This window comes from Pyxicephalus adspersus, chromosome 7 (assembly GCF_032062135.1).
Source record: "Pyxicephalus adspersus chromosome 7, UCB_Pads_2.0, whole genome shotgun sequence".
Lineage (NCBI taxonomy): Eukaryota > Metazoa > Chordata > Amphibia > Anura > Pyxicephalidae > Pyxicephalus > Pyxicephalus adspersus.
In genome coordinates this window covers 53,306,176-53,320,690 of record NC_092864.1, presented here as the reverse complement: position 1 = coordinate 53,320,690, position 14,515 = coordinate 53,306,176, and the positions used below count along the sequence as shown (strand labels likewise).

At 40.3% G+C, this 14,515-nt stretch overlaps 1 protein-coding gene across 1 annotated transcript in view; it reads right to left on the bottom strand.

Moving 5' to 3' along the window:
* The window catches only part of DIP2A (disco interacting protein 2 homolog A), a gene marked incomplete in the record, with an annotated part of 63,786 nt that extends 53,007 nt beyond the window's left edge, over nt 1–10,779 (bottom strand). The window contains 1 exon segment of the mRNA XM_072418471.1: nt 10,444–10,779. Within this exon segment, the coding sequence (XP_072274572.1) occupies nt 10,444–10,534 (91 nt within the window).
* Between the last annotated feature and the right edge of the window lie 3,736 nt (nt 10,780–14,515).

Sequence of the window (14,515 nt, the reverse complement as noted above, 5' to 3'; positions counted from 1 at the left end):
TCTTCCTTAATCCTAGCTAACCCTAATCAGCCCAATATATTGCATAGTGATGTACATTAAATAAGGGTTGCACATGTACAGTTAACATTTTTATTTTTTGGTAATCAAAACAGATCAAAATCAGAAAAAACTTTTATTGTTTTTAACCTTTTGCCTGAAATCTAAAATCATTTTTACAAAATAACATTGCCATGTGTTAATAAAGTCATACTTTGCTCTATACCCCAAGGATCAGAAAAAGCTGGAACAGGCCTGAGCCCTCTACAGCTTACAGGTAATATAAAAGCAAGGAAAAAAAATTGCCTCCTAGACATCAGAACGCCACACACAAACTATTTCAGCTTTACTTGATATATTACCTTCCTTTATGGTTTCACCTCTACTGACACGAGGAAGCTTGTTTTTAGTACAGAGCTGGAATACTAGACCTGCTCAAAGTAACAGACACAATGCATTGTCCCAGTAATGGGAAAGTATTACAGCCAAAAGAAAATTGCACTGAAAATTTTTTACAAATATTTGTGTCTATACAGCTTGAAGACTGTGTTTAAATGTGTTCTGAATCAGAGAAAATAACAGCAAGAAACGTTGCACATTCTTGATTGCAGGCATTTTGGCTGATGTTAAATTTTCCATGCAATCTCACCATCTAGTAATTTCACTGTTTACACACTAATTTGAGTTTATCTACAGGCGTTATACCAAACACACACAAAAATGCCAGATTTTGGTATCCTTGCTGTTTGTTAGAGAAATACTACTGTAATAATGTGTGGATCATAGTCCTACTGGAGTTACCCTAATCTATAGTATTACCCTTTCTGGCTACCTTGGCAGCTACATAAAAGCAGTGTTCTCCCCAGCCTATTTTAGCCGGGCGTACCACCTGGTACTTATTAGTAACCTCCCGGCTGTTTTTGGCTGGATACTTAAGAGTTGAGTCACAATACAGGGGTTGCCACCCACCTATAATTTCTTCTATAATGGAAATAGGAGAAAAGGAAATTGGGCCACTACAGAAAAAACCTGGACAATGCCAAAAGAAGAGCGGACTATGACATGAAAGTATGGGCAGTCTAATCCAGTGGTCGCCAACCTTTTCGGACCACTAAATCTACCGGCTACGGACCGCGCATGTGCAGGGAGCCGAGTGTCACTCAAAGGGGTAGAAACTTTCCCTTTAGTAACGTCATGATGCCAGAACCCTGCTCACTCTCTCATCCCAGGTCTAAGCCCGCGATGTGAGAGTGGGTGGGTTGTGTCGAGAGACACAACCAACCCACTTCTCTGTGCCTGCCTGCCGTCCGTATGGGGGACATGGTCTGTGGCTCAGGCTGGTGCAACTCCCCCAGCGGCGTCCTTCCCCCGATTCCCCTGGGGGCTTCACCGGCCAGAGACATGGACCACCAGTTTGGGACCGCTGGTCTAATCTGTGTAAACAGCCCTGTTGATGCAAATAGATGTTGATGCAAATGTTGACTTCTTATCCAAAGTGAAAACTAAGCCCTGATCTTCAACCATTGCTCCACCACCCCTAAGATTAAGCGAAACATACAATATAAAAATGCCAGTGGGTGTAACCCTTTTCTTTGCAAAACAATAAATGTTCTGGCTGAAACAGCGTGCAGCGGCCTTGAAGCATTGGCTTCAAACCACTGTTTTCGACATAACAAATCTCTTGATGGGATGACATGATGTTTACTTGACAATACAAACAATTACATGAGAACAGTTTCCTGAGAGGTGGATTTGAGGATTACAATGTTCACACACAAATTAGCCATGATGCACAGCTCTACATGTTGGTGCATGTGTCTGTGGAGGAGCGTGGGAGCTTAAATACAGCTTGATAAAAGCGGACATATATACCAAAGCAGGTCAGTTTTCAAATGACTGATTAGTAAAGTTGAAAAGATTTCTACACATTTACAAGGGACATTCTATACCATGCACCCTAAATCATACAACTAAGAATTTATGCAACAATGGTTTTGGAAGTAAGGAAGGTAGCAATGGTAATGTATACACATTACTCCCTCTAAGAATTTCTATGATGAGACATTAAACCTATTTGATGGTTAGTCCCCTTGTCTGGGTTTTTATTAATTCTCTTTGTGCCCAAATGTGCAGACTCATACCTTTATTGGTGAACTAGTCTCCAATATCATCTAGAAGTAAAGAGAGAAAATCAAATATTTTAGAACTGTCCCGAGGGAAAAGAAGAAGGTTCACGTTGAATGTACTCCAATTTTTTTCCATCTCCATGCAAATTTCAATACATCAAGATCAAGGATCATTTAAAGCCCTGAAAAAAAAATTTTTGTATGGGCAAAGGCTGAGCCCCCTCAATCAATGTGCTGTGGACTGATGAATCAAAGAGCTGTTTGGCCACAGTAACGCTAGCCTTGTACGGCGACATTTCAGGAGAAGACCCTCACACACGCACTGTGATTAATGGTGCAATAAATGTAAGAAATATGGTTTGGGGTTTCTTTGCCGTTTCAGGTCCTGGGCAGCTTGCAGTCATCAAGTCAATTATGAATTTTGAATCATATCAAAGTGTGCGTGATGACAATGTTAGCCATCTGTTCAAATAATAAACTTAAAGCAGAAATGGATGTTTTAACACGTACAATAATAATAATCTGCAGCACATTCATCAAGAAATGGCCCCAAAAATAAATGCAGGGTTATACACTGTCCTAGTCAAAGCTGACATGAACTGAAATGTTGTAGAAATATTGGAAGAATACAAAGAAACCCACAAACATCTTGCAAGCAAAGGAGTTTTGAAAGGATGAGTGGTCAAATATTTGATGTATACTTGACAATACCATGTAAGACTGATGGCTTGGGATTTTGCAAAACTGCCCATCTCTGCTAAAGGGAGCAAAACCACCTTCTGAGGTCAAATGTATATTTACGTTTATCATGGTATACCATTATACCTACTGGTATTTTTATTGTTGATAATTGAGAATGTTTGAAAGTATATCATCTCAATCTGTAAACATTGTTTAATTCAAGATCAAATGAAGCAAACCTCTCCATGGGATGGACTTTCCTCACACGACTTTACCTGCTGATCCTGCCAGCTTTTATATGTGCTATCCATACAATGCTCAGTATGCAGTACTAGAAAACACAGCACCTTTGACATATTACCTATGGCTACAACCATTTCTAGAAGGAGCTTATCAACTCCCAACCCTGCTGTGTGCATGGACCCTGTTTGATTCCCTCTATAATCTCAGAAGGAATGTATTATCACATTGTAACATTTTACTGGACACTGACAGCAAAGATATCTGTTTTGTCAACTGTAGAAAGGGAAATAATTCTCTTGACAGATTCTCTTTTATAGCAAAGGAAATTAAAACATACAAATGCAGAAGAAAAAGGTCTTGAAACAAGGAGTGATTGCATGATTAATCAGCACAGTTATTACAGTGTTTAATAGATGGATCAATGTAGTAATTAGGCAAAGCATAGTTTAGTACCTGGCCTATCCACATAGGTTTAGACTGGTGGGAAACCCGTCCAAAATGTATCTGGTGTCCGAGACCCCAGATTGGTCCCCCTGCTTGTACCCGGAAGTAAAGGGGAACATGTTCTAGGGATAAGCTCACAATTCAGTTAACACTGGAAGACGTCTTGTTGCCTCACTAAGACAGTAAAGGGAAATTTCCCCAAAGTTTTACAGACAGCAACTCCTGGCAATGGGTTTAACCCTTTGCTATCCTGTACAAAACTAAAAAGTACTGGCTTTTATACACTGTAAACAAAGCGGATAATATTAAATAAATAATGAAATAATGATGATAATAATAATGTAAATGTTGGGGACACTTTTTCTTATAGTTATTTTGAAACTATTTGCACTAGCAAAACCTTTTTGTATTAGTGACATTTCACAAAAGTATGGCGTGTTTCTTTATAAATAATGAATGTAACAAAGAAAAATAAAAGAAAGGGTAACTCCAACCATTGAAGAAAAGTGATAACTGACCAGCTAAATTAAATCCAGGAAGTGCTGCAAATATGTTTAAATTCATGACAAAGAATTACATTTAGCTACAATCTAAGTTATGCACAAATGATTGAGTGGAGTGTTTCATACAATACAGTGCTAGGATAAAACTGCTGGCCAAGACAAAGAGCCAGAGGGCTGTTGGATTGAGCCTGCATATCTGATCACTCGCTTAGATATTTGGCTTCTCAAAATCTAAACACGATTAGGGACAATGTAATAGGTTTGCTAAAATGAGTCTGAATGCAACATGAGAATCCTTATCATTTCAGTGTTTCATAATCTGCTGTTGTCAGAATTGCCACTCTTGTTTGTAAATAGATTGCCTTAAAGTCACCCTACTATCAAATTCAGGATCTGTAACATTCATCATAAAAATATAGTTGTCACATTTCTGCAGACTGTGATATCTCAAATGTAAATATCTGTCCAGTAAATCATGTAGAAACAGGAAGAGGAAGAACATCAACAAGAAATTAGAAAAAAACAGCCAAAATTTCTAATAACCACCAATCACATTGTATTGCTTATTCTGTTTTTACTGGTCAACATTGAGGAAGAATTCCATTTTAGGTCCTATTTTACTTTCAATATTCTTTAACAACAAGCCTGAAAACTTAAATATTTAGTATGCATTATCACATGCAACATGTGCTAGGTTGGTAGGTTTATCACAGCTACAAAGATTACCACATCAGGGCTGATGGAAAAGAAAAAAACTCACGGGTATTTTGAAAGGTGCTTAGATATGGAATGTACCGTGTATTTTACAAGAACATATTTCAATAAAACCAAGCAGCATTCTCCCATATAGTGATTGGTCAATAAAGGAGAAGCAGCAGACTCATTATGCCACCCTTGTGCTCTCCCCTACTGTACAGATGTTTCCTATAAATAACACAGCCATGACTGAAAGCCTAAAGCAGTAGTCAGACACAAGACAAACACCAAAGTACAGCTTGACTGACAGAAAATCCTATTTATGACCAGCTTAGAGTAAAGCCACCATGAAAGAAGAATGGGGGCTACCAGTGCTGACCCCCATTTCTAAAAATGTTAGCTGCATTTAGGTCATAATATTCCTCTCTTTTAGTGTTATCCATCACTGATCCAGAACCAGCATCAACTTTTCACTCACCATTATATGTGTGCATGCTCTGGGTTTACTAACTACTGATGCCAAATGCAGCCAGGCAGATTGCACTTTCAGAAGGTGGACAGCAATGCATAGCTGTTCCAATCTTCTTATTAGGGTTTTTTTTTTTTTACTTTGGATAGAGTAGGGAAGGGTTTGGCACTTCCATATTGTCATCCATTTGACAGAGGGGGAGAGTTGGCCTTTAATTTTTTTGGTGCAGGAAAATCTTTGTAATTTAGGCAACCGATGAGGGTAAACTTGCTTCTGTGATAGAGTTCCTCTTGTGACCCCTGGGCAAAAAATATAGGGGAATCATAAAATGCCATGATTAGGGTTTCAGCACTTCCCCCTATTTTATTCAAACCTAAACCTAACAAAACACCAAAGACCCATCCATTATAGCAGCACTTTGCATAAGTAAGGCAGGATCCTTGCACAGGTGTTAATTACCTATACTTACATTATGGATATGATTTGGCATGGAGGGCAGAGAAATGAGGATTAGGTATGCTAACCCGAGTTATACATATTGTGGTCAGATCAGTAAAAGATTATTTCTCATTACATTTATATAATTTGTGCATGCATAATTACAAACACCTCCAATGGCTTTTTCAGATTAGGAATGATAACAATTACATATTTTTATGCCATGTGTACAGCCCTGACCTGCAGCATTTCATCAATATGTTTATTTGGTACCAGAATGTTTCTTGGTAAAAAGAATCATTAACATTTCCGATCAGTCCTGTGTATCACAATAAAATCTTGTGTAATACAAGCTACAAGGCTGGGGGTCCTTAAAGTCAAAGCTGAAAATGTGATAGAAATATTTTCTACAGTTCAACTTTGCTGGCGTGTGGTCTACAAAGACCAAGCTTGGGCCACAATAGTTTCAGGTGTGCACCTAAGGATAGGTACACACGTGCAATAATTGTCATTAGAAAACGAACGATTAGCGACCGATCAACGATTATTTTTAACAATAGTATAGTGCAAGATTCGATCGTTCAAATATAATCCACCAATAATGTACACACACTAGATACAATTGTTTGAACGATGCAGGAAGTGACGTGTACAGGAGAAAGTGTATCACTTACACAATCCACAATCACTGCACGACCGTACACACAATAGATAGCGAACAATCGTCGCCTAATCAGATCTGCTGGGACGGTCGTTTGTTTACAGCGACATTCCTCGTTCATCGTCCTGTCTTCTGCATGAAGAACAGAGCAGCAGCTATATATGTTTATGATCTCACGTCCGGCATGGATGGACAGTCATTTATCATTTAACTCACAAATAATGAAATCTACTGTCTGCAGAATAATAAAAAATGTAGCTTCTATACTGGACACCAGCGAAAGCTGCTGGGGTACAGGTGTACACACAGGTCTCTCACTTAAAAATATAACTCAACAGGCAAGTAATAGAAACATTATCCTTTTTTGTTTTTTTATATGTTTGAGAGATATTTTAGATGCTTTTTTTCTCCTTTCACTGGGATTGTAGCTGGCATGGTAAACCTGAGATACATTGGGAAAAAGATGAAATGACAATCTATTTATGCTCCCAAGATTTAATTGGAATTAAACTAAAAAATGTTTTGTTAAAAGGCCTAATGCACATGGTTTTGTGTGTTAAGGTCTAGGCCATTCCTAAAGAATAGGGCAGGCTGTTTTCTTTCCCCAACAGTTCAACTCACTTTGTACTGCAGTGTGTTGGATTGGTGCATTCGGGTACTAATCAAAATGAATGGCATTGCAGCACAACGATGCATGCACAGTGTGTTATGGTATGGCACATGATTGCACATTGCATTAACACATTCATTTTACCATGCATGTGTAAATATTAATATTACTACACCGTATTTATGTAGCACCATCATATTACGCAGCGCTGTACAAAGTCATGGACATAAGTCATGTCACTAGCTGTTTCTAGTAGCTTACAATCTAATGTCCCTGCCATAGTCATATGTGTTTTATATAGTCTAAGGTCAATTTTTTGGGGTGTAGCCAATTAACCTAACTGCACGTTTTTGGAACGTGGGAGGAAATCAGACTACCCGGAGCAATCCCATGCAGACACGGGGAGAACCTGCAAACTCCATGCAGATAGTGTCCTGGCCGAGATTTAAACCTAGGACCTAGCCCTGCAAAGGACAGAGTGCTAACCACTGAGCCACCGTGCTGCCCAATAGGTTCAAAACAAATAAAATACCCTGGAAACTCTACTTGAAGACTTTAAGCACTTTGTGACCTTACCTAAAATAGGATCTCTCTATTCACAATCACTATATTAATGTACAGAATGACTACATTCACATTATCACGTGTGCTAACCACTGAGCCACCATGTTGCCCAGTAGGTGCCAAACAGAAAAAATACCCTGGAAGCTCCACTTTTTGTTACTAAAACAAAGACTTTGAGCACTTTGTGACCTTACCTAAGATAAGATGATGTCCTCAGCCTGTTGCACCCAGTGTAACCTTTGCCCCTGGACTTCAGACTACAACATTGAAACTTTGTTATAAGTTACAAGGTGAGCGGCTGCACCAGGGAGCTGACATGCATCAGGATTGGACCAAACAGTGTGCAGGTATCAGGATTTACATGATTGTTTTATCTTAAAGTCATCATCTCATCCCAAGATTAGATGCTAACCCTGGATAATACCTGAACAAAGATGGCTTGAGATACAATCAAACAATGGTTCTGTCATTAGGGGGTACTAGAATCTCTTAGAGAGGTCCTAAATACCAGTGAGTGTTAGCTTTTACATATTTCTTAATATGTATTTCCCTAGCATTAAAAAAATATATGTTTTGGGACCCACTTTAAACATCAAGATTTTGTACAAGAGATAATTAGATAAAGTAGAATGATACCCAAGAGACATCAATGTAATCAGCTAATAGCTGCCAAACCCTCAAACACCTCACAGTACTATTTCCAGTAGAATCTATTTTATTCCAATCCCTACACTAGGACTGCCTGCAATCAGGGGAAAATGAATGGAAATCCATCTATAGGATTGTGACACACATTCTGCGTTTTGTGTTGAACGGTAATGGAACCGAATGATGTTATAAACTAGACCATTTGAGAGCGCACATGGTAAAGATCTAAACAGACAGACTGGGAGACGTGCTGCCAAGTTACAATTTCAGTTCAGTTAAATAAAACATTCAATGAGCGCGTGCCACCATTGAATAAAAATCCCCTGAAATATGAATGAGAATTCTGAGAGAATCACTGAAACACTGGATCTATGTGACGAGCATATCACATCTTCTCCACCAGTAGACGTGACTTCTCAGGTATTTGGCATGGCTAGAAGAGGTGAAGGTTTGCACAGCAATCCACATTTTTCAGCAACATGTCTACTCACTACAATCATGTACAGATCACAACATTCATAATCACTAAATTAACAATCATTAAATATGTGTCCTCATTCACATTCAGGATCTCTCCATTCACAATCACTATATTAATGTACAGAATGACTACATTCACATTCAGAGTGGATTGATCCGTGTTCACTATCACTACATTCACACACACACCTGATTCACAATCACTGCATTCACAAACATGAAATTTTCGCAATAACTATATTCACATACAGTGAACTAGAAAATAGCAAATATAGCAGAAAGAACGAGGTTTGAGGTTTAGAATTTAGTGCAAAATAATAATTATGTATTTGTACATTGTTGATCTACACATTATTATTTAGTACAATTGTTTTGTGTGTATCCCAGCTCTTGTTAACAGTCACAAGGTTCGGATACTCATACAAAAAATAGGAGCTATTTAGGTCACATACGACTCAACGCGTTTCGCCAGATTATGGCTTCTTCAGGGATTTGTTGTTGAAAAAACTGTATGGTCTCTAAGTGATTTATGTGTTGTTCTATCTTCTTTAAATTACTTAGAGACCATACAGTCTTTTCAACAACAAACACCTAAAGAAGCCATAATCTGGCGTAACGCGTCAGGACGTATGTGACCTAAATAGGTCCCATTTTTTGTACCCATGATTTACTGTATGGTGCTAGAACATTAATGTCTAGGATGAGTATCCCAACCTTGTGACTGTTAACAAGGGCTAGGATACACATGAAACAGTTGTACTAAATAATTATGTATGCATCAACAATGTACAAATACCTAATTAATATTTTGCACTAAATTCTGAGCCTCAAACATCTTTCTTTCTGCTATATTCACAATGTTCTATTTCACTACTTATTATACTAGAGGTGGCTCAATTTAGACACTCAGGTAGGAGAGAACCAAGCTCCATTTCAATTATATATTTACATAGATAATCAATAAATTTGCATACAAAATCACTACATAAATTCCATTCACATTTTGGATCAGTTCACTGACAATCACTGCATTTGTTATCACATTCAGAAAAAACTCCATTCATAATCACTCCATATATACAGTCATGACATTCACATGCTGCGTCAATGTGCCAGCATGTAAAGACCCCGGGATGTATGGGTGTAGATGTGACAGCTGTCAGGGGATCTGTATGGGATCCCAGGTTCCTATGGGCTGGTACTTAATAAAGGAAGAAGAACGTGACACTGTCTGCGTTCTCTCAATAACCATTAAGATTAAAGCTCAATATTCAGTGATGCAAATTGGAATCATATTGGTTGCAGACAATTCTTCTATTAGGCGATTAGGGCCGCTATGAAGATCTCTATTAGCTGGGATGGTTTAGAATAAGCTAATTTTACACATTTTTTGGCCTGTGATATTAATCTTCCTCTGGAGGATACCAGCTTCCACCTGTGCCAATGCTTGGGTGCCCACACACCACAGAGGGCATCAGACCTGCAGCCACCACCAACCTCCCTCCACTGCATGTAAACCCAATGGGCATCCCTGTCTGTTCCTAAGAAGCGGGCATGGGAAAGGTCTACCCAGTCCAATCACAGTGCCCACTGCAAGCGGTCAGCCATCATCCCGATAGCAGAGATGTGCCACCATCCTCTGTATTATCATCTCCATTATTCTGGAAGCTAAGGGATATTTTTATATGAAGAAGCATTCTCAGGTGTGTAATACACATAGCAATGTATCATGCCAGGCGCTGGGTTTTATTGGATCAGCAGCAAGCAGACTTGACTGGGTAGAGCTACAAATCCCAGCATGCCCAGCTGTCAGTGGTTGCCATGGCATGCTGGGTATTGCAGTGGCACCAATGGTTGGTACAGGTATAGGAAGGTGTTCTTACCTTCTGATAACTCGAGCTCCAGCTCTGCCAGGCTCTCCCTGATCTCCACCGGCAATGTCTCCAGAATGGCACATCCCCCTCTCTCCGCCATCCTGACGCTTCTGTCATAAGACTTAGCAGCAGCTGGCAGCCCGCATACCCTCCACACAGAAGCCGCCTCAGCCTGTCAGCCAGGGCCTCTCCGCTCCGAGACACTTATCACAGTGTGTCGGTCAGTCTGCGGCCGGTCACACTCCTCAGGCTGCGCTACTCAGGCCTCTCCCCGCTTCTTCCTCCGCTCTCAAGTCCACAGGACCGGCCTGGCGCGGGGACGCGCTTGGGAGCGGCCCGGGAGCGCGCGGCGAAGGGAGGGAGGTGTGAATGTTATGGTAGCTGGGAATCTGCCTGGTAACAGTGCACAGCATAATCTCCAGCACTCATTGAGAAGCACAGTTTAGACACGCCTTCTAAGCGCGTGCACGTTTACAACCCGGCTAGTTAGCCACGCCCTCGTCGGCTCATTGGTTACAACATAAGTCGCCGAATTTTCATTGGACGGCAGTAGCCGCACCTTTACACGTGCTGGGCATTACACGATGCTCTGTATGAATGGGCAGCCCATGCCAGTGTACGGCGCGCAGAGCAGACTTGTGTGTTCTCTATAACGGAGCTGCCCTGTCACATGAAAGCTGTCATCTTCCCTATTCCTAAACCGTGTATGTGATTTGTCAATGGAGACATTCTCACCATATGGGACTTTGTGACAAAAACCTTCATTATTGATAACCAATAAAAGCTTATTACAACTGAACAAACCTTCATTTAATAGAGATTAGAGCATGATGTCTGTTATAGGTCTAGATCACAAGAATAAGGTAATAGAAACTGGCACTAGACCAACCATGCTTATGGCAAAGCGGTGCAAATTAGGTGCCAAAAAGTGTAAAGTGGTTCAAGGCAGGCACAACTAGGGACAAGCAGGTGAAGCTTAGGCCCCCCTATTGACACCTCTGATCATACAAAAGTCAGAGCTAATACTATAGATCAGCCATGCTCAACCTGGGTACCATGGAACCCTAAGGTTCCTGCAAAAGTTGCCAGGAGCTCCTTGAGCTGTAGTTAATTGAACCCCTATCTGGTGATGCCTGTATAGTTCTGGAGCCTACACCACACCGCTGCATGAAACAGAGGACACTTTTAGCGGTCTAACAGTTTCGGACCTGCCCTGGGATCGCTGACATGATGAGGAAGTGATAACAGCATTGCAACCTCATGGTCAGTCTGAACATCGCCTAAAGGTAGCATTCTAAATGCTGATGGAGAGAAGGGTGTTCTTCCAACTGGCAACCAATGCAAAACAGCACTTGAGTGTAGCTATTGATTATACCAGAGGATCCCCCACATCTGAAAATGATTTAGGGTTCCTCAGGGGTGGAGATTAAGAAGGGCTGTTCTATATAGTAAGATATGTATGTATGTATAAGTATGTATAGTAAGGAATGTTTTTGAATTTGTTCTATGTTTACTATCTCAGTAATATTTACATAATGTTATAGTTTACATCTCTATACATAACATTCTCATAGAATGCCATTATCACTTTCCACGGGGGAAATGATAACAGGAACCATTCACAGAGATTAGAGAAACTCTGCCATCTTGTGTCACAGTTGAGAACTGCAGGTCCCAATATTTGAAGTCATGCATGGGAAAAAAAAGCAAAAGGTTCATGTGAAATTGAGAAATGTATAAAGGACATAAATTATACTGGGGGTTGGGGGCACAAATATGTCTGACACTAATTACTTTGTGTACATATTTATGAGGTTCATGTACTTTTATTCATATTGCTGGAGTTGGCCATGGCCTAGGGTACCACATTAAAGCTGACACACACCCAACCTCCACTAACACATTACACAGTAAAATGAAAGCTTCCAAGGTATCAGAGAAAGGCTTCGCTTTGTCTTCAGCTAAGTACACACTTGCAACTTTCACTAAAAAGGACAATTGCAAAGGGGGGGGGACGTGCAAGAGGCATAACATTGTGCCCATTCCACAGGGCACAATGTGATAGTAGATGTCATTATTTGTAACCCATTTAGAGACCTGGCAGAACAGATTAAGTGATATCAGATGCTGAATATAAATGTTTGTCTCAGGCAACAAAAAAAGTAACTGTAAATAGCCTTACTCTAAGTTATTGGTTCTAGGTGTACTAACACAGACGGGGCAATCATTTTCATTTAACCACCATCATGGTGGATCATGTGAAGTTATTATGATTGATCTTGTTAGGGCCATTTCAGACCCACAGCAGTCTGCCATTGGCGCAACTGTAATCTCAACCTCTCCTATTTAAATGAACGGGTGCAGTTGCAGCAGATAGTGTTGCAGTTCACAAAAGTAACATTTTAGACCCAGTGTTTGTGGTCTATAGATATACACCAGGGGTCGGCAAACTCCGGCTTTTAGGCCAGATATGGAGCCACGGGTTGCCGGGGGATCGGCTAGGAGGTGTTAGCAAATACCGGAACCGGAGCTCTGGACCCACCCCTTGCAGTTGCTTCCCTATTTACCGCAGCCGGCGTTGATACTTCCGCAGCCGCGGTAAATAGGGAAAGCTCCCTGATGGTAAATTCCTCTCCTCCGCAATGCATATGGAGGGGAGGCATTTCTCTTCAGGGTGTGTTCTCTGGTGGTGGGCAGAGCCTTTAGGGCCTAGTGGCCATAAAACTTTGCCGACCCCTGATCTACACTGTAGCTGCCTGCAGTGCGGTTTGCCTCTTCAGCCACATACTAGCAGTTTGCTGTGCTTCTCAAGGAGCGGTTCGTCAACCGCTCAATTTAACACTGCATGTCTCACATGAGCCTTATTTGATAGTAAGGTTCACCCATTGGCAATGATAAGGACGGGGGCATTGTGGGAATAGATGGTTTAAGAAGGGAAGTATTAATTCAGCCCTATAAATCTTAAAAGCATGTCTTACTACAACAACAATAGAGGCAGCTCTATTGCCAATGTACTTCACAGCATAATTTGTCATTGACAAGTCTCATTGACATCGATTGGTGTGTTAACAGCAAGTTAAAAAAAGACAACCGATTGAAAACGTGTTATGCACACTACTTGCACATTTGGGGGGGGGGGGGGGGGACAAGCACCAAAACCCCATTTTTAATATGTCTCTCATTTGGATCCCTTTTTGTTAAATATACAGCATTTTTTTTAGATCTGTTTGATGAGTTCAAAAAACCTACTTGTTCATCAAGTCCTTTGAGCTGGTAACCCTCAGTGCTGACTGCTATTACTTTTTTGACTAACAGAAACAAGCTCCTCTATAATATGGAATTTAGGAAAAGGATGGGGTTCTGTGTTCTTTTTATGGGTCTGTTGTCTTGACACAGAACGCTGAGTAAGCTTTAGCGTCCTGGGACTGAAAAATGTGTTAATGGCAGAACTGCCAGATGAAAATAAAGAAAAAACAAGTTAAAAGAAAACAAATGCAGTAACCTTATCCAAGAACTAAGGTTTCTAATGTTTAAGCAAGCTTTAAAAATCATTCAACATGTTAAACAGGCATTTTGGTGTAGGCAGAGTATTTCTTGAAAACCCAAATTTTACAAAACATGAGAAATGCATAGTAGGTAGACAATAATCTCTGCTCCTACTACTACTGCTCAGATAAAAGTAAAATATTCCCTTCCTCTACCAACACTAAATAATTATTGCTTTGCCCTGAATATGTAATTCTGGCATCAAAAACTGCATTTTAGGAGAGTAGAGATGCTTGCATTTGTCCTGTATCCCTTACAAACCTAGTTGTTGGATCAAGGGGAATTGTCAGGCAGTAGACTTAACCACATCAGGGCCATAATACACTTTGTGCCTTGATCACCTTAAACAATGAGTAGAGAACTAGGAATCCACAATTCATAGACCCTGCTCTCAAACTGACAAAACGTTGTTCACACTATAAGAATACACTTTCCCCTACATTATACTGCATCACATATAGCAAAAACAGACATTCTTTTTATGCAGTGTCTGATGTTCTTGTGTATTGCACACTGTTTGAGGCATAGTGCACTG